Source organism: Caloenas nicobarica, chromosome 29 (genome assembly GCF_036013445.1).
Source record: "Caloenas nicobarica isolate bCalNic1 chromosome 29, bCalNic1.hap1, whole genome shotgun sequence".
Lineage (NCBI taxonomy): Eukaryota > Metazoa > Chordata > Aves > Columbiformes > Columbidae > Caloenas > Caloenas nicobarica.
In genome coordinates, this window is record NC_088273.1 from 1,717,275 (window position 1) to 1,743,549 (window position 26,275).

At 57.1% G+C, this 26,275-nt stretch overlaps 2 protein-coding genes across 2 annotated transcripts; one reads left to right on the plus strand and one right to left on the minus strand.

Annotated features, from left to right (window-relative positions):
* Positions 1-557: 557 nt before the first annotated feature.
* Positions 558-1,490, plus strand: LOC135999676 (olfactory receptor 14A16-like). Its single transcript, XM_065653237.1, has one exon. The coding sequence runs from the start codon at positions 558-560 to the stop codon at positions 1,488-1,490; it is 933 nt and encodes a 310-aa protein (XP_065509309.1).
* Positions 1,491-9,676: 8,186 nt separating this feature from the next.
* On the minus strand, positions 9,677-24,156 carry LOC135999564 (scavenger receptor cysteine-rich type 1 protein M130-like). Its single transcript, XM_065653129.1, has 14 exons — positions 24,072-24,156; positions 22,775-23,089; positions 18,306-18,614; positions 15,550-15,864; positions 14,704-15,030; positions 14,305-14,619; positions 13,646-13,960; positions 13,204-13,254; positions 12,805-13,119; positions 12,353-12,388; positions 11,930-12,067; positions 10,986-11,081; positions 10,160-10,312; positions 9,677-9,930 (listed from the first exon to the last, which is right to left on the minus strand). The coding sequence occupies exons 1-14, from the start codon at positions 24,136-24,138 to the stop codon at positions 9,677-9,679; spliced, it is 3,006 nt and encodes a 1,001-aa protein (XP_065509201.1). The 5' UTR covers positions 24,139-24,156.
* Positions 24,157-26,275: the final 2,119 nt, after the last annotated feature.

A 26,275-nucleotide genomic window follows, 5' to 3' on the forward strand; every position in this document is an offset into this window, starting at 1 on the left:
TGATCAGCCTCCATCTCAGGAAGGTGCCAGCCTACGGCAGCTGGAGCAAGACAGAGGGACAGAGCAGGTCCCCTTAATCTGCACTGACCCACAGACATGGAGCAGAAATGCTGAGGGTTTCTGAGATAGAAGAACATTCTCCAGGGCAATTGCAGGAAGCTGTAAAAACCCCAAAATCTCAAACTGCCTTGTGTAATCCTGGTTCCTTATCACTGGGAGAGCAGATGCTGACAGGCCCTTCTGTACCAGGAACGGTTCCATCTGACACAGCTGAACCCCAGGTCTGGCCCCTGCCCCCGTTCCCATGACCCCCCTGCTGCAGAGCAGGGCTGACTCCTGGGCAGCCAGCGGGCACAGGTCCTGCTCCTCACGGCACCTCCAGCCAGCACCACCCAGGGCTCAGCCACGGAGCTGAAGAAACGTCTGGAAAAGGACAAGGGGGTGTGGAGCAGGGGGAGGGTGCATAAGCAATGGCTTTGATTTTGCTCAGAGAAGTCTCCCCTAACTTGTCACTGTCTTTTGTGCCTGTGACAGTGCCCCATGCTCATCAGCAACAAATGTCCAACAGCAGCTCCATCACCCAGTTCCTCCTCCTGCCATTCGCAGACACACGGGAGCTGCAGCTCTTGCACTTCTGGCTCTTCCTGGGCATCTACCTGGCTGCCCTCCTGGGCAACGGCCTCGTCATCACCACCATAGCCTGTGACCAGCACCTCCACACCCCCATGTACTTCTTCCTGCTCAACCTCGCCCTCCTCGACCTGGGCTACATCTCCACCACTCTCCCCAAATCCATGGCCAACTCCCTGTGGGACACCAGGGCCATCTCCTTTTTGGGATGTGCTGCACAAGTCTTTATGTTTCTCTTTTTCATTTCAGCAGAGTATTCTCTGCTCACCATCATGTCCTATGACCGCTACGTTGCCATCTGCAAACCCCTGCACTACGGGACCCTCCTGGGCAGCAGAGCTTGTGTCCACATGGCAGCAGCTGCCTGGGCCACTGGGTTTCTCTATGCTCTGCTGCACACGGCCAACACATTTTCACTGCCACTGTGCAAGGGCAATGCTGTGGGTCAGTTCTTCTGTGAAATCCCCCAGATCCTCAAGCTCTCCTGCTCACACTCCTACCTCAGAGAAGTCAGGCTTTTTGTCATTAGTGTATTAGTAGAATTTGGGTGTTTTGTTTTCATTGTGCTGTCCTATGTGCAGATCTTCAGGGCTGTGCTGAGGATTCCTTCTGAGCAGGGACGGCACAAAGCCTTTTCCATGTGCCTCCCTCACCTGGCCGTGGTCTCCCTGTTTGTCAGCACTGCCATGTTTGCCTACCTGAAGCCCCCCTCCATGTCTTCCCCATCCATGGACCTGGTGATGGCCGTTCTGTACTCAGTGGTGCCTCCAGCAGTGAACCCCCTCATCTACAGCATGAGGAACCAGGAGCTCAAGGATGCCCTGTGGAAATTGATGAGTGGATTTCTTCTGAAGGTATAAACTGTCTCTATCTTCTTCTACATAAGAGTTATAGTCTACCTCGTTGCAGGTTCATCCTGTCTGCAGTACTTTTTTTCTCTAGTTGTGTTTTTTTCTTATGATAATATTGTAATTCCATTTTTAATTCACTGCTGCTTTTCTTTTCTCATTGAGTGTCTATATCAATGAGGAATCATGCTCTGTGTGTTTAAGCAAAATAAAGGGCCCTTCAGCAAATTGTTTTCTGCTGACATCCTAACTCCAGGGCCTTTTTGGAGCTGCAGGGAGAGTTCCTGTGTGCATGGTTGGAAGGGAAAAGAGCTCTTGCATGGCAGCACTGCCAGGAAGCAGCAGAACTTGGTCTTCCGGAGATGTTCTCGTTCCACTCCCACACTCCTTCTCATCCCTTGTGTTGGTGCAAGGCCTGAGTGCTCTGGCAGCTTGGTCACCGTCCTGCTGTGTGTCAGTCCTGTGAGCGCAGGCAGGGACAGGCAATGGGCACTGCTGTGACAGAGCTGGCCTCAGAACAGCCTTTCCAGAAAGAACGGTCATCTCCTCAGGGCAGTGCATGATGGTTTATATCTTCTTGCAAAATCTATCTCAAGCATATGCCTACAAAAGTGGCCCACAGATGAAACACCATTGTGCAGCTGCACAGTGTGTGTGTGCAGGGCTGGGCACACAGCAGTGTCCTCTCACAGCCAGGCCTCCTGCCAGAGACCTGCAGGACCAGCAGAGCAGGGTCTGGGCTGTGCCCGTGTGCACTGGACACCCCTTCGGAAGGAGCCTCAGGTCAATCACCATGGACTGGCCCCTCACAACCACCATTTCCTGCACTGGCCTCTCACCCCAGCTCAGAGTTCTTTGTCCCTCTATGGAATTACTCTGAATGAGTAGGTCAGAGGTTCATGTTTGCATTTTACAGATGACATGTAAGCATACACATCATGTATGTGAGGTGACATGAACCCGAGTCAGCACAAACACCATCAGCTATTCCTTGGGTTTCCACGGAGGTCTGTGAGACAGACAGTTTATTGAGGTCACATCATGTTGGGACTAATATCCCATAGGTAACCACCAGAATGCAGCACTGGGATGTGCTTCCTTGAGCCAATGCCCATTCCTAATGATGAGGGATGTCAAAGAAGAATGCAGAACATGATCACACACCATGGGGCTGAGGTGCCTCCCATCCTTTGGGAATAGGAACAGGACTCCTGTATCTGCCTGTAAAAGGGAAAGTGTCTGACCCTGAATATCTCAATGTGTTTTAAGAGTCCACGAGGCCAGCTCAGATGTGGGTGCCTGACAGAACCCTGCTATTTCTGTGTGTGACTCCAGGGACTCCCAGTGGCCCAGTGAGATTCATCTCAGCTCCCTTGGGCAGGCTCATCGCGAGTGTCCCTATTTGCTACATCACCTTTGCCATCTCCATCACATGCTGTTCTACACAGTCCTACACCTGCCCCTCTTTCCCTGTGGGAAATTCAGGATTGTGGTGTCAAAAGTGCCAGAGTAATCAGAGAGGTTCAGAGGTCTCTTAGAAAGGCAGACGTCAAACCCATCTTCAAGAATGGCAGGAAGGAGAACTGGGAGAGTTACCGGCTGGTCAGCCTACGTCTGTCCCTGGGAAGGGGATGGGCCACATCCTCCTGCAGCCATTTCCAGGCAGTCGAAGGACAAGGAAGGGATTGCTGAACCCAAATGGCCAGGGGAAAGAAAGGCATGTTGTGTACATGGAGTTTTGCAAGACCCCGGGCATGGTCTCCTGTGGTGGCCTTAGAGCAGATTGGTGAGGTCTGGGATGAAGATGTGGATGTTTTGATGGGTGGGAAGTTGGCTGGATGACCAAGCCCAAATATCATCAGTGGTACAAAGTCCTCTGTTTAGCCAGTTTCTAGTGGCATCCCTCAGTGATGAGTACTTGGGGCAACACTGGTGAATGGGTTTATTCTCCCCCTGCATCGTGTCACGGAGCACATTTTCAGCTCCTTTGTGGATGATGGAAAGCTGGGCAGAGGCCTAGAACAACCTCACCTGGTGGACCCTGCCCTGAGCAGGAGAGTGAGACAAGATGATGTTCAGGGCCTTCATCAAACCTGAGGTATTATATGATTCAATGAATTTTTACCTTGGAGAAGTGTTTGAAGACAGAATATGTAGTCCTTATCAGTTAGAAGAATGAATCCTGCCTGCAATTGCTAACCTAAAATATGTAAATCCTCTCAGTTTTGGTCACTCTGCTCCTCTAAAAAAGATTAAAGTGACTTTTAAAACACCTGATCAGAACGTGCAAAGAATACTGTCCTTGCAGTGCAGACACTCTGGAGCCCGCACAAGTAGTTGAGTCTTGTTTTAACATCTATCTCAAGACTGTTACATAAAGTGTCCTTTAGCAGAACTTTTCTCCTTATACGCTCATTATAATACTAAAATATGCATCCCTAGGATGGGAGACCCAGGCTCAGCCCGGGACCCTTCCTCAACAAGCATGCATGGTGATAAAATAACTATTTCTCACCATCAGAGCTGAAGAAAAGACTAAAAGGAGTTGTCCTGTGCAGGGACAGGAGTTGGATGCGATGATCCTTATGGGTCTCTTCCAACTCCGGACATTCTAGGATTCTATGAAACACTAGGTCAAAAGTCCATGTTTTCATTGTACAGATGAGTTGTAACCATATACATCACGTGCATGTCCATTGTGTGCATGTGGTGAAATGAACCCAAGTGAGCACAAATGCTATCAGCTATTCCTTGGGGTGCCATAAAGGTCAGTGGAACAGAGATGTTGTTCAGGGGTCTCTTGCAAGATGTGTTTTTGTAGGATTCCATGAATCTTTTCCTTGGAGAGCTCTTTCAAGAGAGAATTGACAGAGGAAGAAGAAAAAAAAAACAACAAAAAAAAAAGGCAGAAGCAGAGATATAAAATACACCAGTGTAAATACAGCAGCTCCTCTGGGGAACGTTTCTCCACTCAAACCCTTGATCTGAAATCTATTAGATAAATTTGATGAAACCTGCTTAGTTTTATCTGCTCACACACTGCACCACAAGGAGGGTGATGGCTGGGTACGATGCCATGTGCTCAGCTGTGTCTCAGGAACTCATAGTGCAGTAGGAAACCAATGGCTGTGGAGGGGACTGTGAGGTCACTTGTGCCTCTGCAGGGGATAGGCCAACAGCAGGAACATGGCTGGGAAAGGGACCGGGAGGTCACACATGTGAGACGAGCAATCGGGCCCAATCAGCATGATTTATGAAAGGCAAGTCCCACTTGACCAACCTGATCTCCTTCTATGTCAAGGTGACCGGCTTAGCAGATGAGGGAAAGTCTGTCGTGGGGGAGTGAATCCACCACACAGGCTGTGGATGTTGTGTACTTAGACTTCAGTAGAGCCCTTGACACCGAATCCCACAGCATTCTCCTGGAGAAGCTGCAGCTCATGGCCTGGATGGGTGTATCTGCGATGGATAAAGAACTGGCTGGAGGACCGGGCCAAAGAGTTGTGGTGAACGGAGCCAATCCAGTTGGTGGCCGGTCATGAGTGGTGTTCCCCAGGGCTCAGTATTGGGGCCAGTTCTGTATAATCTCTTTATCAATGATCTAGATGAGGGGATCAAGTGCACCCTCAGTAAGTTTGGAGATGACACCAAATTGGGAGGGAGTGTTGACCTGCTGGAGGGTAGGAAGGCTCTACAGCAGGATCTGGACCAGATAAAATGATGGGCTGAGTGTAGTTGTTTGAGGTTTAACAAGCCCAAGTGCCAGATCCTGCACTTGGGTCTCAAGAACCCCAGGCAGCGCTACAGGCCGAAGGGAAGCGTGGCTGGAAAGCTGCCTGGCAGAGAGGGATCTGGGGGTGTTGATTCACAGCAGCTGAACATGAGCCAGTGTGTGCCCAGGTGGACAAAATGCCACCAGCATCCTGGCATGCACCAAGAGTAGCGCAGCCAGCAGGACCAGGGTAGTTATCATCCACTTGTAGTTGGCACTTGTGAGGCCCCCACCTTGAATCCTGAGGTCAGATTTGGGTCCCTCACTATAGGAAACACCTTGAGGTGCTGGAGCAAGTTCAGAGAAGGGCAATGGAGCTGGTGAAGGGGCTGGAGCAAAAGTCTGATGAGGAGCAGCTGAGGGAACTGGGACTGTTTAGTCTGAAGAAAAGAAAGCGGAGGGGAGGCCTTCTCGCTCTCTACAACTGCCTGGAAGGAGATTGGAGTATGGAGAGTGTTGGTATCTCCATGTCTGTCCTGTACTGAGGACCCCAGAGCTGGATGCAGGACTCCAAGTGGGGCCTCACCGGAGTGGGGCAGAATCCCCTCCCTTAACTTGCTCGTCATGCTCCTTTGGATGCAGCCCAAGATATGTTTGGCCATCTGGGCTGCAAGCGCACATTCCCAGCTCCTGTCCAGTCTTTCACCCACCAGGATCCCCAAGTCCTTCTCGTCAGGGCTGCTCTCCATCCCTTCATCCCCCAGCCTGTAATGATAGCGAGGGGGTTGCCCCAACCCAGGTGCAGGACCTTGCGTATGGCCTTGTTGAACCTCAGGAGATTCAAATGGGCCCACTTCTCGAGCTTATCCAGGTCCCTCTGGGTGGCCTTCTGTCCCAGAGGCGTATCAGCAACACCATTCAGTTTGGTGTTATCCGCAAACTTGCTGAGGGTGCACTTGATCCCACTATGTCATTGATGAAGATATTAAACAGTACTGATCCCGATATGGACCTCTGAGGGACGTCACTTGTCACCAGTGTCCATCGTGCCATTGATCACTGCTTTTTGGGTGTGAACATTGAGACAGTACCTCACCCACGGAACAGTCCAGCCATCAAATCCATATCTCTCCAATTCAGAGAGAAGGATGTTGTGAGGGACCATGTCAAAGTCCAGGTAGATGACATCCATAGCCCTTCCTTTGTCCGCTGATGTAGTTACTCCATCGTAGAAGTCCACTAGGTTAGTCAGGCAGGACTTGCCCTTGGTGAAGCCATTCTGGCTGTCTCAAATCACCTCCCTGTCCTCCTTGTGCCTTAGCACAGCTTCTGGGAGGATCTGTTCCATGATCTTCCCAGGCAAAGGTAACAGATTGACAGGTCAGTACTTTTCAGGGTCCTCCTTTCTACAGCAGAGGAGAGAAACACTGCCACACAGCGCAGCTTGGAATGTGGAAACTGGACATGAGAAGGAAGAAATGTCACTCAAAGGGTAGTGCTGTGGTAGAATAAATCATTCAGAAGGAGCATGAGTTCAGTCAACGACCTTGTGTTCCAAGGAACAGAGCATGGGAGTGGAGACACATCGGTCAATGTATGGAAATACCAGGGTGAGAGCAAGGGGAGGAAGCGAGATGGGTGTCTGCAGCCTGCAGGGAAACAGAAGCAGCTGTGGGACAGTGTAGGACAACCTGTGGTGGAGATGGCAAAGGGCACTGGCAAGGCTGGATGTAACCAAGAGAACCCAAGTCTTTGTCCCCTTGGCTATGGCAATCATCATGTTGTCCTCAGGCACTGGGGCACCTCATGGCCTCCTTGCACACCCCCAGGAAGGCTGGGAACTGTCACACCATTGTCCTTCACTCAGCATCACACAGCCCACATCCCCCTGCCCCAGGAAGAGCCCTGAGCAATGGGTGAGGGACAGGATCTGCCTTCCCAGGGGCTGGGGGTCAGGCCTTGGTCTCTCTGCTTCATCCAACAAAACCAGGCTTTTCTCAGCACCTCAGCTGCCTGCACATGACCCTTTGTTTATCTGCCATCATGGCCTCCAATTCTCTGCTCTAACGAGTCCCTGGGGAGGCTTTGCTGGTACTTGTCCTCGGTGGAACTCATTAATACTTCAAGGTACTTAGTACTTATTTCTTCTGACTTTGACTTCTGGAAAGGTTTCTGCAATCTTTTCTCAGCACCTGAGGTTCAAGGACTCAGCACCAAATGCACCATGGGGTTCATTACATTGAAGAAAGCTCTAGGAAACCATGTCTTTTATTGTAATTGTCTTCTAGTATTGTACAGTTAATTGGAGGGGTTGCCTATTGTAGTTTCGGAGAGTGATTTCAAAAACCTTCTAATAAAAATTACTATTTTTTTTTTGTCAAAGGGTATAGTTTATTTTTTTTCAGTGTGGAGAAGAGGTGATTGCAGCATTATCTGATATCGATCCAGGGTCTCTCCTAAGGAGGTCTGGACTGGTTGGAGAAGCTGTCCCTTGAGGTCTGACACTGTGTGGACAACCTTGCTCCTCACCTCCCCAACGCCATCATTTCTCTCATTGGCCACCTGGCACTTGCATCCCTTTTCCTTACACCAGACTTCTCCACTGCAGTCTGCAGCTGGATGTTCGGGGCAGAGCTGAAGTAGCTCAGCTGGGAGAGCATCAGACTGAAGATCTAAAGGCCCCTGGTTCATCCCTGGGCTTCGCAATGATTTTCTCCCTTTGACATTTGCGGAGCCCATCTGCCTTCTTCCATCCTGCCCTGGCCCTCCTTGCGCCTCCAGCTCTTGCCACAGCACTGCCCATGCCCTGTAGCTGCAGATCTGTGGGTCAGAAGGAGCCTTCTTCTTGCACCACAAGTTCCCGCCTCTCCCTGGGCAGGAATCTCTATTCAGTGCTTTTTTGGGGTGATCTCCAGCTCTCCCTCCTTCTAATCAGCAATCAGGATCTCTGTTTTGTGAGGCCTCTGCAAAGACCCTGTCTCTCTCCTCTTTGTCATTCTCGATGGTGCACAGACTGCTCCCCTCATACACCTCCTTGCCTGGAACTCAGGTCCCCGAACTGGAGCATCCTGACCACCGTCCCACCCAGTCCAAGGGCCGGGCACTCTCCTGAGCTGAGGTGTGAGTGGCAGCATCCTCTGTCTGGAGGTTTGTCACAGCTGTGCCTCTGACGTGCCAAGGACAGCTGGCAAAGCCATGCTGAGCTTCGTCCCCTGGGGAGCGTGGGCACCAGTGTTGTTCAGTCACAGGCTGTCCTGAGCAGAGTTTTGTGCCTCCCCGCTTTGCCCTCCTGCTGCAATGTTTGATGAATCACAGACACGCTCCTCTCTGGGCATCAGCAGAGAGATACAAGCACAGGGGAATCTGTCTGAGGCCCCACATGAACATCCCTCTGCATCAGTTCCTCCCTGCTGCCAGGGCACAGGTCAGGACAGAAATACCAGCAGTGGCTCCCCTGGGGTCTAGCTTGGAAGTCACCAGCCATCACACTGGGACTCCCAAACAGCCCCAGCTCAACCACTGAATGTCATTTTTACTTTTACTTGCATTTCCTGAGCATTGCACAAGCTGCTGTGCTCTCCATCCTCTCAGCCCAGAGCCAGGGCTCACAGCACAAGTGTCTCAACTGTCCCCCGTTTCCATACCCAAATATTCCAGGGAAGTTGGGCTTTTGTTGTGACTGAGAACAACTGAGAGGAGGGGAGAGGGACAGACTGCCCAAGCAAAGTTACTGTCTTTTCAGCTTTGAGAATGGGCTTGAAAATGTTTGGCTGCCGGGGTAGTGCCTGCATGACTGTTACTGCTCCAAAAGAGTCCTTCTAGGTTGTTGCTGAGCAAGAACAGGAGAGTCATTGATGAAGACGGGCTTCGGGGACCCATGTGCCTCCTGACCATTGCAGGAGGAGATCTGTGGGCCATCATCACCTCTGGGGCCATCTGGAGTTTAAAGGGCACCTTGACCACCTTAGGGTTCACTTCTGCGGGGTCACAGCCCACGACTTACCCTGATTGGCAGCTCTGTCATGGCCTCTGCGCTGTGGGACCAGCCTGGCCCAGGCAGGGCCTGGGGGAAAGAGCAGCTGGGAGATCTTGGGGTGAAGAAATGGGCACTGGGGTGCATCATGGCACCTATTAGAGAGCCATTTTGACTAGAAACTGCCTGTACCAAAGCAGGATGGAAACATCTCTGTCATCAGGATTATTCCACAGCGACCACGGGCTCTGGCAGCCCCACAGCCTGACCCCAAACCTGTTGTCCCTGAGACAAACCCCTTCCCCACCGCCATGTCTTTGTTCTCTGCTGCCCCTGATCAAACTCAGGAAGATTTCCGGATGCCTGGGCAGACACAAACCAGATCCCGGCTAAAGTCTACTGAGACTTTTAATGACAACAGATATGATGCACAGTGTAAAAACAGGGAAAAAATAGAGGAAACTCTGGGCTGTTTCTGCTGCCCATGGGCAAAGGGAGACAGTTCCCCGGTGCTCACGGCTCTCCCAGCTGCACAGACCTCTCCTCTCTCCCAGCTGCACCCACCTGCACAGCAGGGATGGGCTCTCCTGGCCGGGGGCTCAGGGATTGCTGTGCACCCAGCTCTGTCACAGCCTTTGTGTCCTCACAAGGATGTGCCAGAGAGATCTCTTCAGCATCATCATAGCCCATGCTCCCCGGGGACAGGGACGAGGTGTCTCCTTCAGCTCGAGGGACCCCAGCACTTCTCTGGGAGCACAGGCTGCCCCCTGCAAGCAACAATGCAGGACATTGCAGTTCACCCCATGGGGTCTGTGCACCACATTCCTCCCTGCTCCGCACCACATTCAGCCCCTTCTCCCACCCTCCAGTCCCTCCATGGGAAACTCCTGGGGCAGGATTCCCCTTCCCAGGAGGTTTAGGTCTCAGTACAGCAGCAACTAGGGTGTGAGCAGGGATGGCACCCCAGGAACCAGCAGCGCTGAATTTCCCTCTTACCTCTCGGTGCATCCCTGGGTCCCGCTCCCTCCTCTGGCACCCTGGGCACTTCCCAAGCTCCCTGTCCAGGGCCATCGTCCTCCTCAGGGTGAGAAACCTCCCTGGCATCATCATAGCCCTCTGCTGGGTCATCCCCATGCAGAACAAGAACATCTGAAAAGAGAGGGGAGCTGGTGACAGTGAGAAGATACATCCTGCAGAGCAGAGGATGGGAGGCACTGGTGTTGGCAGCAGCACAGGAGACCCTCATGTCCTCCCCATCTGACAGTGACACTCAGTGACACCTCTGTCCATCACTTGTCTGCAGGCAGATCAGCCCCTTCCTGCTTCATTACCTGGTGCTGATCCCAGACCATCCTCCTCCTCATGGTACCCAGGGTAGGGCTGCAGCTGGGTCAGGGACTGCTCTGAAGAGGAGCCTGCAGAGATGCACAGTGGGTGTTATGGAGCGAGCCCACTGACATGGTTCGTGGCCAGTGCTGCTGGGGAAGGGGGACCCACAGAGCTGGGGCTGCATGGGGAGGAAGGCTGGGAATTCACCCTGTTCCCCTGGGACAAGCTCTGTCTCAGGGGTGCTCCCAGAGCTGCCCCAGGACAGCTCATCCCTCACTGGTCAAGTGGGGTGCAGGGGCAGGAAGAGAGGGGCTGCCCAGCTGCAATCAGCAAAGCTGGTTGGGAGGCAGCTCCTCTCCCGGGCCCAGGACCTGGGTGCTCTCCCCACAGACCACACAGCCCCAGCACTGCAGGGACCACGGGCTGGGGGCTTCAGAGGGTCAGCCCTGGGGTGGGCCAGGGGAAAGGGTCCTGCAGATGTGCCCACACCCACCTGAGCGACCAAACCTCGCCTGCTTCTCCTGCACTGGGCTGTAACCGATCTCCTCATACACGGCCTCGGGGAAGAGCTCCTGGGCTGTCCTGGAGCCTGGGGACAGAGGCAGGGCTGGCACAGGGACAGGCAGAGAGGCAATGGGACCCCACTGTGCCCCCCCAGACCTGTTCCTTGGCCCAGCCCAGGACTGCTCCAACAGCACAGCCCCACTGTGCTGTCCAGGAACAGCTGCCACATCCCCAGTGAGGGCCACATCACTGTGGAGATGATCTGGGGCAGCATCACACCCTTGGAGACAGCGCCCAAGCCCCTCTGGCCCCTGGGTCATACCCCCTTGTCTGACCCCAGAGCAGCTCACATGTTTCCTCTCCACCTGGAGCTGACCCCTGTCTGCCCCATGAGTCCATAGTAGGGCCCCAGCCTTACCAAGGGCAGGCAGGGCTGGGCAGAGGGTCAGCCTGGGGCCTGACACCATGGAGATGGGCCCTGCTGCTCTGTGTTCCTCCTGTCTTCTTGTTTGCCCCAGGGCACCCTCCAGCACTACCCAGAGCACTGCCAGCCTTGGCCACCTCCACCAGGATAACATCTCCTCCAGGATAACATCTCCCCAGGACAACGTTTCCCACAGGATAATATCTCTTCCACGATAACATCTCCCACAGGATAACATCTCCCAAAGGATAGCATTTCCCCCAGGATAACATGTTCCCTGGTCCTGCTCTGCCATTTCTCTCCTTGCCCCATCTCTTGCTCCCACCACCTCTGGGCTCTCTCCACCCCTTGCTGTTGGTGCCCTATGGCCAGACAGTCAATGAGGTGTGTGGAACAGGTGGCAGCACACAGTCTCATCCCCTCAGCTCTGCTTGTGCCCCTTACTGACCCCCCGCAGCACCCACAGCCCTTCCAGGAGGCATCACTGGGACCTTTGTGGAAGGACCCACCTCTGCGCCCAGCCCTGGCTCTGAGCACTTGCCCGGCCAGCAGGGCCAGGAGCAGGCAGAGGAGGGCCCCCAGGATGATGCAGATGATGACGGGCACTGAGATCCTCCCATTGACAGCCGGACGGCCCCGGGTGGGATCTGCATGGGCAAGAACATGGAAGAACAGCACCAGCCTTGGGAGAGGTGGAGGCAGCACCAGTCCTGACCCCCATCACACAAGGCAGCAGGCAGTGGAGGGCCCAGGAGGAGAGTGATGGAGAAGCTTCCACCCTGCTGAGTGCATTACAGCCCTCCTCAACCCCCACACAAACACCCCAGTGCCTCCTCCTGGGAGTTTCACACTCCAGCAAGGAGCCCCTTCCACCCAACTGTGGGTCAGAGTCTGGCCCTGGCATACCCAGCCCTGGGGGGAGGACAAGTTACCTGCTTGGGGTGGGGATGCTGCTGTCCTGGGCACAGCTGCAGAGGAGGAAAAGGAGATCCGGGCTGAGAGGGTGGGAGTGCACGTACCAGGGAGCTTCCCCTCCAACACACCCATATGTGTCTGTTGGTGTCCCTGACACATCCCAGCCAAATTGCCCCTCCTGTAGTGCTAGAAAGGGACCCAGGACAGGGCCCGTGGCCTCTGCTCTGGGTGGCAGGCAGGGTGGCACAGGCAGCCCAGGGGATGGCCCTGGAGCTGCAGGGCCCCACGGGCAGTGGCGCAAGGACATCCAGTTCCACCGAGGCTGCTCCCTGCGTGGCACCAGCCTGCTGCACCCCACAGGAACATTCCTGCTCTCGGGAGCTCAGGGGCTGTGCCAGGACCAAACGGGTGAAAGGCCTTCCCCAGCTCCCTGCCAATACCCGAGCAAGGGGTCCCAGCCCCAGCTCACCCGAGCAGCGCACGGCAGCATCTTCCTTATGCCGGCAAGCACGTCCGTCCCCAGGCCGGGCCCAGCAGTCCTGCAGAGACGACTCCGTCCCCCGGCACTCCACCCGCTCCAGCCAGATGGGGCCTTGCCCCACCCCAAAAGCAGCCTCACGCAGGGCAGACACCGCGGGGCCACAGCCCAGCTGCCTGCACGCCACCTGGGCATCCTGCATGTCCCAGGAGTCATCGCACACTGTCCCCCAGGAGCCGTGATGCCAGAGCTCCACTCTGCCCGAGCACCCGTCCTCGCCTCCCACGGCACGGATCTTCTCCCTGTCTGGAGAAGGCAAAGAGCTCCCATGGCACTCAGACAGCAGAGCCCTGCCAGGCAAGAGGAGCACACAGAGGAGCAGCTCCCTACCTGTGCAGCTGGTGGAGTTGGGGCATGGGGCCAAAGGCTCTGGGGGCATTTCTGGGCGTCTCCCTGAAGAAGGAAACACTGTGGTGAAGGGGCTGGCTCGGGGATTGTGCAGAAGAGAGTGGGGCTGAGCTCTGCTCGTGCCTGTGTGTGCCATGTTGGTCACAGAGCAGCAGGGGGTGTCCATGGAGGGGAGGCTCCTCTGAACCCCATCTGGTCTCTGCTGAGACCTCACTTGGAGATGTCACTGCCTCCCCCAGGCACTGTTGGGTGGCAAGTGCTGCTGGACGTGTGGGGCTCTGAGAACTGTGGTCACGTTTGTGCCACCAGCAGCAGAAGAGTCTGACATGGAAATGAAAACCCCTCCAAGCTCTTTCTCTGCATTTGGCTGTGCCCAGAGGGGAGCAGAAGCTGGGTCCACAGGTCCCCAGTGGCTCAGAATTACCATTGCAGGTGATGTAGGTCTCATCTCGCAGGTCATCGCATGACTGTGGGTCCCAGGGAGCAGAGGGACACTGCCAAAAAGAGATGTTTTTCTCCCCACACTGCACATAATCCAGCCAGGCAGGGCCAGACACCCTGCCATAGGGCAGGTCTGTTTCCAGGGATCCTCCATCCCCACAGCCCAGCTCCTCGCACGCCAGCGACACCGTGTCAGGAGTCATCGCGTTGGAGCAAACACTCCCCCACGTCCCGTTGTAGAAGACCTGCAGGCGCCCGGAGCAGCCATCACTGTTCTCCAGCCTCAGGGCCATGAACTCTGGGAGGAAAGGCAGCAAGAGGAACAGGCTGGTCTGGGGCTGTGGGAGCCAGGGCACCTCTGCACTCCCCAGGCCCCCACGCAGGCAGGGCAGGGCCAGCAAGTCCCCCTTGCAGCCAGGGCAGAGAGAAGTCCCTGATGGACACACAGCCCTGCTCTCCCCACTCACCCTGGGGGACAGCTGAGCTCCCCGGGGACCCCAGTGGGACTGAGGGCACCCGTGCATGGGTGTCCATAGGCCGGGCTCAGGCAGGGGCTCAGCCACGGACAGCCTTGGCCATGCCCGGCTTTCCCTGCATCCCAGCCTCCCCGGGAACCATCCCAGCATATCTCCCAGCACAGACCTGAGCAGATGACGCCCGCGTCCTCTTTGTGCCCGCAGTCGTGCTGCCCCCAGGGCCCGGCAGCGCAGTCCCAGAGAGCAGCTTCGGACCCAGAGCAGTTCACACCGTCCAGCCAGATGTGCCCGGAGCCTTCCCCAAACCGAGCGGAGCCGGCCGCCTCCACCGGCCCTCCACAGCCCAGCTGGTGGCAAACGACGGCGGCATCAGACAAGTCCCAGCCATCGTCACAGACGGTCCCCCAGCTGCCCTGGTAGTAGATCTCCACTCTCCCTGCGCAGCGCCCGGACCCGTTCACCAGCCGGACCCGCCGGCTCCCTGCAGTGGGGAGAAACCCCAGGTGCTGTCAGGGGGTGGCTGCCCCCCACCCCATCATACGGGGGCTCGTGCAGCACCGCTCACCCCAGCAAATGACTCCCACGTCCTCCACAACCCCTCCCAACAGCAAACTCCTGGGCAGGGAGGTGTTGCAGAGGGTCAGGCTGGCCTCGTGCCCCGTGCACCGGACCCCTCGCAGCCCCACGGGGCCCGTCCCTCGCTCAGGCTTTGGGGGGTTGTAGGCTTTTTCTGCCTCTCCACACCGCAGCTGCCGGCACACCACGCTGGCCTCCTGCACGTCCCACTGGTCGTCCAGGACTCTGCCCCACGTCCCGCGCTGGAAGATCTCCACTCGCCCGTCGCACCGGCTCCCTCCACCCACCAGCCGCAGGGACGCAGAGTCGGCTGGGCCTGGGGACAGCAGAGGAGCCACAGCCATCAGCGGCACCGGGCAGCACGGCAGCCTCCAGGGAGGAGGGCAAGGGGGGATTGTCCGACCAGACAGGACAAGATTGAGCCCTGTGCTGATGAGAAGCCAGGGCAAAGCCCAGGCCCTGTCTGCAGCTCACAGCCAGGTCTGCTGCTGCTGGGTGGTGGGATGAGGCTCTGCAGGGCTCTCTGTGGGGATGGGATGTGGCTGTCTGCAGCCACAGGGATGGCGCAGAGCCCCACCGACCTGTCCTGGGCTCATCCTATGGAACACAGGCCTGGCAGTGGTGCTGGGGCCTGAGGCGCTGCCCTGGGGACAGGTGTCTGCCTCTGTTCAGACCTCAGCTCTCCCAGAGCAGAGCGGTCAGTGTGAGCAGGGAAAGCCCCCCAGGGATCCTCCAGGGAGAAATTCAGCCTGGTGCTGCCATGGGACCCAGCTTTGGGTGGCCATGTCTCCCACAAAGGGAAATGGAGCTAATGCACCATTTTCACAGCACTCACCTGAGCAAATGACAGCAGCGTTGTTCCCGTGGGAGCATGGGGAGGCCCCCAGGGTGGTCACTGGGCACTGTCCCAGGTGGGCTTCAGTCCCGTCACAGTGGAATGAGTCTCTCCAGACAGGGCCAGTCTCTCTCCCAAAATACTCTCCTCCAGGAATGGACTCAGCAAACCCACAGTGGAGTTGACGACACAGAACGTGGGCATCTGAGAGATCCCAGCGGGAGGCACAGAGGGTCCCCCAGGTCCCCAGCACCTGGACCTCCACCCTCCCTGCACACGCTGTGCTGCCGTTCACCAGCCTGAACGCTGTGTACTCTGGGGACAGAGGAGGAGAGAGGGTGGGTTGGTGCTTTTGTAGCCTCGGTAGCCAGTGGACAGTCCAAAGGGACAGATGCCTTTCTTCTTGTGCATGGTTTTCATGCTGCAGACAGTACAATGATCCCTCCTGTCCTACACCCACCCAGCCTGGTTCTTGCTCTGTTCGCAAGCCCTGGCACAGCCCCAGTGTTCACCGCCCCACCGAGTCCTTACGTGTGCAGCTGACAGCAGCGCTGTTCATCTGGGTGCAGGCCTGGTCCCGGGAGGAACCCGTGGGGCAGGAGGACAGGAGAGACTCATTCCCCACACACCGCAGCTCTCCAGCCCACATGGGACCAACCCCTTCTCCAAAGTGACCTCCTCCAGACACAGGCAGGGCCACACCGCACTGCAGCTCCCTGCAGAGCACCTCAGCAGCTTTGGGGCCAAAGTGGGAATCACAAACAGTTTTCCACTGGTCCCCATCACGGATCTCCACATGTCCTGAGCAGCGGCTCTTCCCTCCCACCAGACGGAAAAATCCTGGGAAAAAAACACCAAAGAAACTGAGAGTTCCCAGACCCTCTGGCAGTTACATGCCCACATCCCTCATCACCTCCGAACGAGCCGTGGCCAAAGTGCCCATTGCACATCCCAGAGGAAGCTGTTGGGGAAGGGCTGGTGCCAGAAACACATCCAAGATTCCTCCTCCCCTTGTCTACACCACCAGAGCACCCGAGGTGTGTGTCTGCCACACACTCACAGCTACAGGTGCTGCTCACACAAAGGGCTCCCACACAAGCTCCTCTGTGCTGCCCGGCACGGTCCCCCCAGCACCGCAGCCGTGTGAGCAGTTGGGGTCCAGGAGAACTGGCCCAGATGATGATGAAGCTGCAGCTGCTCAGCCCCTGCAGAGCTTGGGCCAGGCAGGACCATCATCACCTGGGTGCAAACAGAAGCTCCTTCTGATCCCAGGAGTGTTCCTGGGCTGTTGGGAGGTTCCTTTTAGGTGGGAGATGTCCCAGAGCACAGAAATGGAGCAGCTGTTACCATGGCTGGTGCTTTCCAGAGCCCTCCCCTGCCTGCTCGAGGGGGATGTTCTCATCCAGGGACACCGTGCTCTGCCCAGGGGTGCACAGGTCCCAGGCCAATGGCCAGGCAGGGGGCAGGAGACCCGCATGTCCCCCTGGCCTCATGCTGCCTCAGAGGGTGACAGCAGCACAGACGAGAGTCATTAAGTGCTGGCAAAGACTCTCTTTCATGGGTCAGTGTGGGGAGCTGTGGGCAGGCAGGAGGGATTGCGCAGCTTGTCAGCGCTGCCTGCATGGGATCCTGTCCCCACAGGGATGTCACAGCTTTCCCCAGGGACCAGTTACACCAGCTATGACAGTCCCAGCTCAGCAGCATGACTGGCCACACTAGGCCCGGATCTACCATGTTTGTTTTTTGCTGAGAGCACCGACATGTCACTTCTTGCATCCCAGCCCCAAAGTTAGGTAATAGGCTGACCCCTTACCTGAACACGTCACTCCAGCATCAAAAATGTGAATACAGTCATGTTCGCCCCATCCTGCATGTTTGCAGTCAGACAGGGCAGATTCGGTGCCATTACAGCTGACGTCATCCATCCAAATGGGGCCAGATCCTGCCCCAAAGTGTCCGTACTGAGGAGCTCCAACAGCAGACCCACAGCCCAGCTGCTTACAAACCACTGCTGCATCGTTCATGTCCCAGTAGTTACCACACACAGTCCCCCACTGTTCATGCTGTTTCACCTCCACTCTCCCAGCACAGCGCCTGCCGCCATCCGCCAGCCTCACCTCCGCAGCACCTTCAAACACTGACACAGGACCAGTCAGATCAGCGTCAAGCCCCAGCACTGTGGGTGTCAGGGTGGGAGACCCCTCCCCTTCAGGCTGTCCCCAATATGGTGCAGAGGTCCTTTGTATCCCCACGGGCTGAGCAAGGCCGGGGTGACCAGCTCCAGCTGTCCTGGGACATTTGTGACCCCAGAGCTTTCAGCACGTCCTTCTACCATAACAGACCCTTCAAGCTGCCCCTGGCTCAGACTCACCTAGAGCACCCACTCCTCCCAGGCCAGCACCCTGGGAAGAGACCTGTCCCCAGGGATTCCCAAGCTCCCGCTCCTGTTTCTCCAAGGGTCCCCAGCTGCTATGGACCACAGTCTGCCCTGGGCACCTCCCACATCATAATCTCAGGCCTTTGTGTATCCACTGTGGAGCAACGTGTTGATCCCAGGGAGCCCTCCCAGCCCATGGCCCCTCTTTGTCCTTGGGCATCAGCCCAGCCCTGCCCTTGTCTATGATCCCCAGGAACATCACGCCTTTGTCAGCCTGTGGGAACAGATGCCCCAGTTCCCTTGTCTCCACAATCACAAACTGTCCCCTCCTCAGGCCGGAGCACACCCCAGTGTTCAACACCCCACCCCGAGTCCTTACGTGTGCAGCTGACAGCAGCGCTGTTCATCTGGGTGCAGGCCTGGTCCCAGGAGGACCTCGTGGGGCAGGAGGACAGGAGGGACTCATTCCCCACACACTGCAGCTCTCCATCCCACATGGGACCAACCCCTTCTCCAAAGTGACCTCCTCCAGACACAGGCAGGGCCAGACCGCACTGCAGCTCCCTGCAGAGCACCTCAGCAGCTTTGGGGCCAAAGTGGGAATCACAAACAGTTTTCCACTGGTCCCCATCACGGATCTCCACACGTCCTGAGCAGCGGCTCCTCCCTCCCACCAGACGGACGAATCCTGGAAAAAAAACAGTAACAACATGGGAGTTCCCAGAGCCATCTGTCAGTTACATGCCCTCATCCCACATCACCTCTGAGCAAGCCGTGGCCAAAGTGCCCATTGCACACCCCAGAGGAAGCTGTTGGGGAAGGGCTGGTGCCAGAAACACATCCAAGACTCCTCCTCCCCTTGTCTACATCACCAGAGCACCTGAGGTGTGTGTCTGCCACACACTCACAGCCACAGGTGCTGCTCACACAAAGGGCTCCCACACAAGCTCCTCTGTGCTGCCCGGCACGGTCCCCCCAGCACCGCAGCCGTGTGAGCAGTTGGGGTCCAGGAGAACTGGCCCAGATGATGACGAATCTGCAGCTGCTCAGCCCCTGCAGAGCTTGGGCCAGGCAGGACCATCATCACCTGGGTGCAACCAGAAGCTCACTCTGCTCCCAGGAGTGTTCCTGGGTGTTGGGAGGTTCCTTTTAGGTGGGAGATGTCCCAGAGCACAGTAATGGAGCAGCTGTTATCATGGCTGGTGCTCTCCAGAGCCCTCCCCTGCCTGCTCAAGGGGGATGTTCTCATCCAGGGACACCGTGCTCTGCCCAGGGGTGCACAGGTCCCAGGCCAATGGCCAGGCAGGGGACAGGAGACCCGCATGTCCCCCTGGCCTCACGCTGCCTCAGAGGGTGACAGCAGCACGGACGAGAGTCAGTAAGTGCTGGCAGAGACCCTGTTTCATGGGTCAGTGTGGGGAGCTGTGGGCAGGCAGGAGGGATTGGGCAGCTGGTCAGCACTGCCTGCATGGGGTCCTGTCCCCACAGGGCTGTTACAGCTTTCCCCAGGAATGTCTCAGGACCACTCTGTGCATGCGATGATATAGAATAAGCAGCCAAATTCAAGCAACTGCCAAGCTCCTAAAGCCTCACAGAGCCAGAACACGCATCCGAGCCCTGGGGTTGGGCAGCGAGGGGCCGTGTGCTGCCTGCTTCTCTGCCCAGGGTCCAGCGCTCGTGCGCTCTGAAAAGTCCCTCCAAGGCCATTGATGTACACATGTCCCTGAGGGGGAACAACCCAGCGTGATCAGCCCTCTCATGCTCTTCCTCCAAGGTGTGGGGTGCCGGCATGTCCTCCCATGGTGTTTCCAGCTCAGGGATCCTCAGCCGTGTTGGCTGGAAACTGGCAGAATGAGTGGGGACCAACAGAGACGAGCAGACACTCCAGAGCAGGATGGAAGATTCATGTGCAGCCCAAGACACCAACTGAGGTGGGGCTGAGAGACTGTGGCAGGGTTAGTTCTGCCTGGGGTAGGTTCCTTCTGGGCTTTCCCAGGGACTGGGAACATGAGCAATGACAGTCCCAGCTCAGCAGTCGGACCAGCATCACTGGCACATTCTCTGGCTCATGCTTTTTGTTCCCTGAGGGCACAGCCAGGTGCCTTCCCCCATCGCAGCCCCAACAGTGAAGAACAGGCTGACCCCTTACCTGAACATGTCACTCCAGCATCAAGAATGTGAATACAGTCATGTTCGCCCCATCCTGCATGTTTGCAGTCAGACAGGGAAGATTCGGTGCCATTACAGCTGACGTCATCCATCCAAATGGGGCCAGATCCTGCCCCAAAGTGTCCGTACTGAGGAGCTCCAACAGCAGACCCACAGCCCAGCTGCTTACAAACCACTGCTGCATCGTTCATACTCCAGTAGTTACCACACACAGTCCCCCACTGTTCATGCTGTTTCACCTCCACTCTCCCAGCACAGTGCCTGCCGCCATCCGCCAGCCTCACCTCCACAGCACCTTGAAACACTGACACAGGACCAGTCAGATCAGCGTCAAGCCCCAGCACTGTGGGTGTCAGGGTGGGAGCCCCCTCCCCTCCAGGCTGTCCCCAATATGGTGCAGAGGTCCCTTGTATCCCCACGGGCTGTGCGAGGCTGGGGTGACCAGCTCCAGCCCTGCTGGGTCATTTATGGACCCTAAGTTTTCGGCACATCCTTCTACGCTAATAGACCCTTCAACCTGCCCCTGGCCCAGGCCCACCTAGAGCACCCACTCCTCCCAGGCCAGCACCCTGGGAAGAGACCTGTCCCCAGGGATTCCCAAGCACATGCTGCTGCTTCTCCCAGGGCCCCCAGCTCTCCTGGACCAGTCTTCCCATCTCCCACATCATAATCTCAGGCCTTTGTGTATCCACTGTGGAGCAACATGCTGATCCCAGGGAGCCCTCCCAGCCCATGGCCCCTCTTTGTCCTTGGGCGTCAGCCCAGCCCTGCCCTTGTCTATGATCCCCAGGATCACCACGCCTTTGTCAGCCTGTGGGAACAGATGCCCCAGTTCCCTTGTCTCCACAATCACAAACTGTCCCCACCTCAGGCTGGAACTCACCCCAGTGTTCACCGCCCCACCGAGTCCTTACGTGTGCAGCTGACAGCAGCGCTGTTCATCTGGGTGCAGGCCTGGTCCTGGGAGGGCCCCGTGGGGCAGGAGGACAGGAGGGACTCATTCCCCACACACTGCAGCTCTCCATCCCACATGGGACCAACCCCTTCTCCAAAGCGACCTCCTCCAGACACAGGCAGGGCCGCGCCGCACTGCAGCTCCCTGCAGAGCACCTCAGCAGCTTTGGGGCTAAAGTGGGAATCACAAACAGTTTTCCACTGGTCCCCATCACTGATCTCCACACGTCCTGAGCAGCGGCTCTTCCCTTCCACCAGACGGACAAATCCTGGGAAAAAAACACCAAAGAAACTGAGAGTTCCCAGAGCCCTCTGTCAGTTACATGCCCACGTCCCTCATCACCTCCGAGTAAGCCATGGCCAAAGTGTCCATTGCACATTCCAGAGGAAGCTGTTGGGGAAGGGCTGGTGCCAGAAACACATCCAAGACTCCTCCTCCCCTTGTCTACACCACCAGAGCACCCGAGGTGTGTGTCTGCCACACACTCACAGCCACAGGTGCTGCTCACACAAAGGGCTCCCACACAAGGTCCTCTGTGCTGCCCGGCACGGTCCCCCCAGCACCGCAGCCATGTGAGCAGTTGGGGTCCAGGAGAACTGGCCCAGATGATGATGAAACTGCAGCTGCTCAGCCCCTGCAGAGCTTGGGCCAGGCAGGACCATCATCACCTGGGTGCAACCAGAAGCTCACTCTGATCCCAGGAGTGTTCCTGGGTGTTGAGAGGTTCCTTTTAGGTGGGAGATGTCCCAGAGCACAGAAATGGAGCAGCTCTTATCATGGCTGGCACTTTCCAGAGCCCTCCCCTGCCTGCTCGAGGGGGATGTTCTCATCCAGGGACACCGTGCTCTGCCCAGGGGTGCACAGGTCCCAGGCCAATGGCCTGGCAGGGGACAGGAGACCCACATGTCCCCCTGGCCTCACGCTGCCTCAGAGGGTGACAGCAGCACAGACGAGAGTCAGTAAGTGCCGTCAAAGACCCAGTTTCATGGGTCAGTGTGGGGAGCTGTGGGCAGGCAGGAGGGGTTGGGCAGCTTGTCAGTGCTGCCTGCATGGGGTCCTGTCCGCACAGGGCTGTCACAGCCCCAGGGATGTCCCAGGACCAGCCTGTGCATGCAGTGATACAGAAGAAGCAGCCAGAGTCAAGCAGCTGCCAAGCTCCTAAAGCCTCACAGAGCGGGACCACACAGCCAAGCCCTGGGGTTGGGCAGCGAGGGGCCATGGGCCGCCTGCTCCTCTGCGCAGGGCCAGTGCTCATGCTCTCTTAAAACTCCCTCCAAGGCCATCGATGTACACATGTGCCTGAGGGGGAACATCCAGCGTGATCAGCCCTCTCATGCTCTTCCTCCAAGGTGTGGGGTGCCAGCATGTCCCCCCATGGTGTTTCCAGCTCAGGGATCCTCAGCCTTGTTGGCTGGGAACTGGCAGAATGAGTGGGGACTGACAGAGACCAGCAGACACTCCAGAGCAGGATGGAGGATTCATGTGCAGCCCAAGACACCAACTGAGGTGGGGCTGAGAGACTGTGGCAGGGTTAGTTCTGCCTGGGGTAGGTTCCTTCTGGGCTTTCCCAGGGACTGGGAACATGAGCAATGACAGTCCCAGCTCAGCAGTCAGACCAGCATCACTGGCATGTTCTCTGGCTCATGCTTTTTGTTCCCTGAGAGTACAGCCAGGTCCCTTCCCCCATCCCAGCCCCAAAGTTAGGTAATAGGCTGACTCCTTACCTGAACATGTCACTCCAGCATCAAAACTGTGATCACAGTCATGTTCACCCCATCCTGCATGTTTGCAGTCAGACAGGCCAGATTCGGTTCCATTACAGCCGACATAACTCATCCAAATGGGGCCAGATCCTGCCCCAAAGTGTCCATACTGAGGAGCTCCAACAGCAGACCCACAGCCCAGCTGCTTACAAACCACTGCTGCATCGTTCATGCTCCAGTAGTGACCACACACAGTCCCCCACTGTCCCTGGTGTTTCACCTCCACTCTCCCAGCACAGCGCCTGCCGCCATCCGCCAGCCTCACCTCCGCAGCACCTTCAAACACCAACACGGGATGAGTCAGGAGAGCACCGAGCCCCAGTGCTGCAGGTCTGGGGGAACCTCCTGCCCGCACTGAATCAGATGTACCAGGGTGGGAGCCCCCTCCCCTCCAGGCTGTCCCCAGAGCAGCGCAAGGGTCCCTTCTGTCCCCACAGCTGCGCAAGGCTGGGGGTGCCCACGTCCAGCACTGCTGGGTCATTCTCCATCCCACCACACAAGGCACCTCTTCCCACCCAAAAGGCCACCTGTCCCCCACCCATGCCCACCCACACACTGCCCAGCCCTGCACTGGGCACCTGCTGCCCCTCAGACCAGCACCCTCTGAACAGCCCTGTGTACCCAAGGCTGCAGCTTCCCCTGCAAACCACCTGCCCCAGCACCATCCAAACCTGGCCCAGCCCCAGGGCTTTCCCTGTTCCCACTGAGACCACCAACAGGATCACACATCCCCTCCTCTCCTGGTGTCAGCCCAGCCCCTGCACTGGGCCTGGTCCCCCAGGAAGGACGTCTCCCTACTGCAGATGTCCCCGTCCTCTTCTCTCTGCGGGGCACAAACTGCTCTCGTGGGGTCAGGGCTCCCCTGGAACAAGGGGCGCTGAGCAGCACACAAACCCTCTGGAGCACCCCAGAGGCTGGCAGTGCCCTGGGGATCTCTGGGTGCTGCCATCACCAGTGAGGCCACCACTGGCTCCAGAGGCAGAGTGCTGGGAACAAGGGGGTCCAAAATGGTACCCCAGGACAGGGTGTCTGTGAATCCAGCCAGGCACAGGCTGCCCTGAACACTGGAGCCATGGAAAGGGAGATACTCTCTACCACCGAGACAGGCACAGGGAAGGGCACAGGCTCCATGGATCTGAGCACCTTCTGCCCCTTGTCTCAGCAGCACCTGCAAAGAAACCCCATTCCCAGACAGATCCCCATGACCACACTGGTACCCGCTGGCCCTGGGCGGTGGGACAAGGGAGTCAGCACTTACCCCTGCACAGCTGGACCCAGAGGAGCAGCCACAGCGTCTGAGGGGACAGGAGTCCCTCTGTGCCCATCCTGAGCCTCCTGCCCTGATGGCGCATCCCTCTGTGCCGCACTCCCTGCCGCAGCTCCAGGGACTCGTGGGAACAATGATGACGGGAGGGCAATATATCTCTGCAGATGTTCCCCAGCTACAGGAGGAGCCAATCGAAGCAGCAGCACCTTTTTAGACATTATCGGGAGCTATCTCCCCTCGAACACAGCCCAGTCCTCCAATGAACTTCTCCAGCGCCATTCATGACCATATATGAGGGACGGCTCCGCTGCAGGTGTCACATCACTGTGCTGGTGGAACGTCACAGGACAGGGCTGGTTGTAGTGGGGCAAACAATTTTTTACTCCTTGAGCCCTGTGGTGGGGACCAGGAGCACCGAGCATGTCCTGTGACAGACTATCCAAGAGCTCGAGGTAGAGAGCGTCCAAACACTGCTGTGCTATAAGACCCATGGGGCTGCGACTGCACCGGGGCTGTGTCAGGAAGGGAAGGAAACAGCCCCTGTGACAGTCCCCACTGTGCTGGGAGCAGCAGCTGGGAAAGGGCCTTAGCCCAAGGCAGAGCCCCATCCCAGGAGCGCTGGCTCACCCACCGCTCCCTGGAGAGCCCACGGAAGGTCCCTCGCAGGAGCTGGAGCTGGGACACGTCCCTGTCCTGGCAGCAGACGTGCAGCCCAGGGGCTCAGACGCGTCCCTGCCTGTCAGTGTGTCACCGAGGGGCCGTTATTCCCCACGGGTGGATCAGAGCTGCAGCCTGCAGGTGCACAAACCACAGCCCCCGCGCTCCCCCCGCGGCGCCCGGGCAGGAAGTCTGTGGTTTCCTCCGGGCGCCGTGCCCGGGCACATCCCTGCGGTGCCCCCGAGCCACCCCCACCCCGACGGCTGCAGCCAGGGCTGCAGGGGCTGCTCCTTCGGCCTGGGGCCGGGCAGCTCCGGTACCTCGTGGGGACCCTGTGACAGCACATGGACGGTCTGCACCGAGCTCCATGGCCATGGGGTGTCACCAGTGACGTGAGCACTGCACCCTCCTACTGCCAGTGCTGGGTGTGCATGGGTTATACTGACAGTGACCTCACAGCTCCTGCTGCCACCGCTGTGTGCTCATTGGTTTTACTGACAGTGACCTCACACCTCTACTGCCACCGCTGTGTGCTCATTGGTTACACTGACAGTGACCTCACACCTCTACTGCCACTGCTGTGTGCTCATTGGTTATACTGACAGTGACCTCACACCTCTACTGCCACCGCTGTGTGCTCATTGGTTACACTGACAGTGACCTCACACCTCTACTGCCACCGCTGTGTGCTCATTGGTTATACTGACAGTGACCTCACAGCTCCTACTGCCACCGCTGTGTGCTCATTGGTTATACTGACAGTGACATCACACCTCTACTGCCACCGCTGTGTGCTCATTGGTTACACTGACAGTGACCTCACAGCTCTACTGCCACCGCTGTGTGCTCATTGGTTACACTGACAGTGACCTCACAGCTCCTGCTGCCACCGCTGTGTGCTCATTGGTTATACTGACAGTGACCTCACACCTCTACTGCCACCGCTGTGTGCTCATTGGTTACACTGATAGTGACCTCACAGCTCCTGCTGCCACCGCTGTGTGCTCATTGGTTATACTGACAGTGACCTCACAGCTCCTACTGCCACCGCTGTGTGCTCATTGGTTATACTGACAGTGACCTCACAGCTCCTACTGCCACCGCTGTGTGCTCATTGGTTACACTGACAGTGACCTCACAGCTCCTACTGCCACCGCTGTGTGCTCATTGGTTACACTGACAGTGACCTCACAGCTCCTACTGCCACCGCTGTGTGCTCATTGGTTATACTGACAGTGACCTCACAGCTCCTACTGCCACCGCTGTGTGCTCGTTGGTTACACTGACAGTGACCTCACACCTCTACTGCCACCGCTGTGTGCTCATTGGTTACACTGTCACACGTGTGTGTGCACTCTATGGACTTCTGCTGACAATGGCTCCAAAAAGCTGAATTTGGGTGGGGTATAAATATGTTTTTGTGACATCAGGAGCACCCAGACGAGCCTTGTGTCTGTTCCTGGCCCATCTACTACTCAGCCACTGGTGATGTCGTAATATCTATGTCTGATATGGGCCTGCTCCTGGCCTGTTGGCTA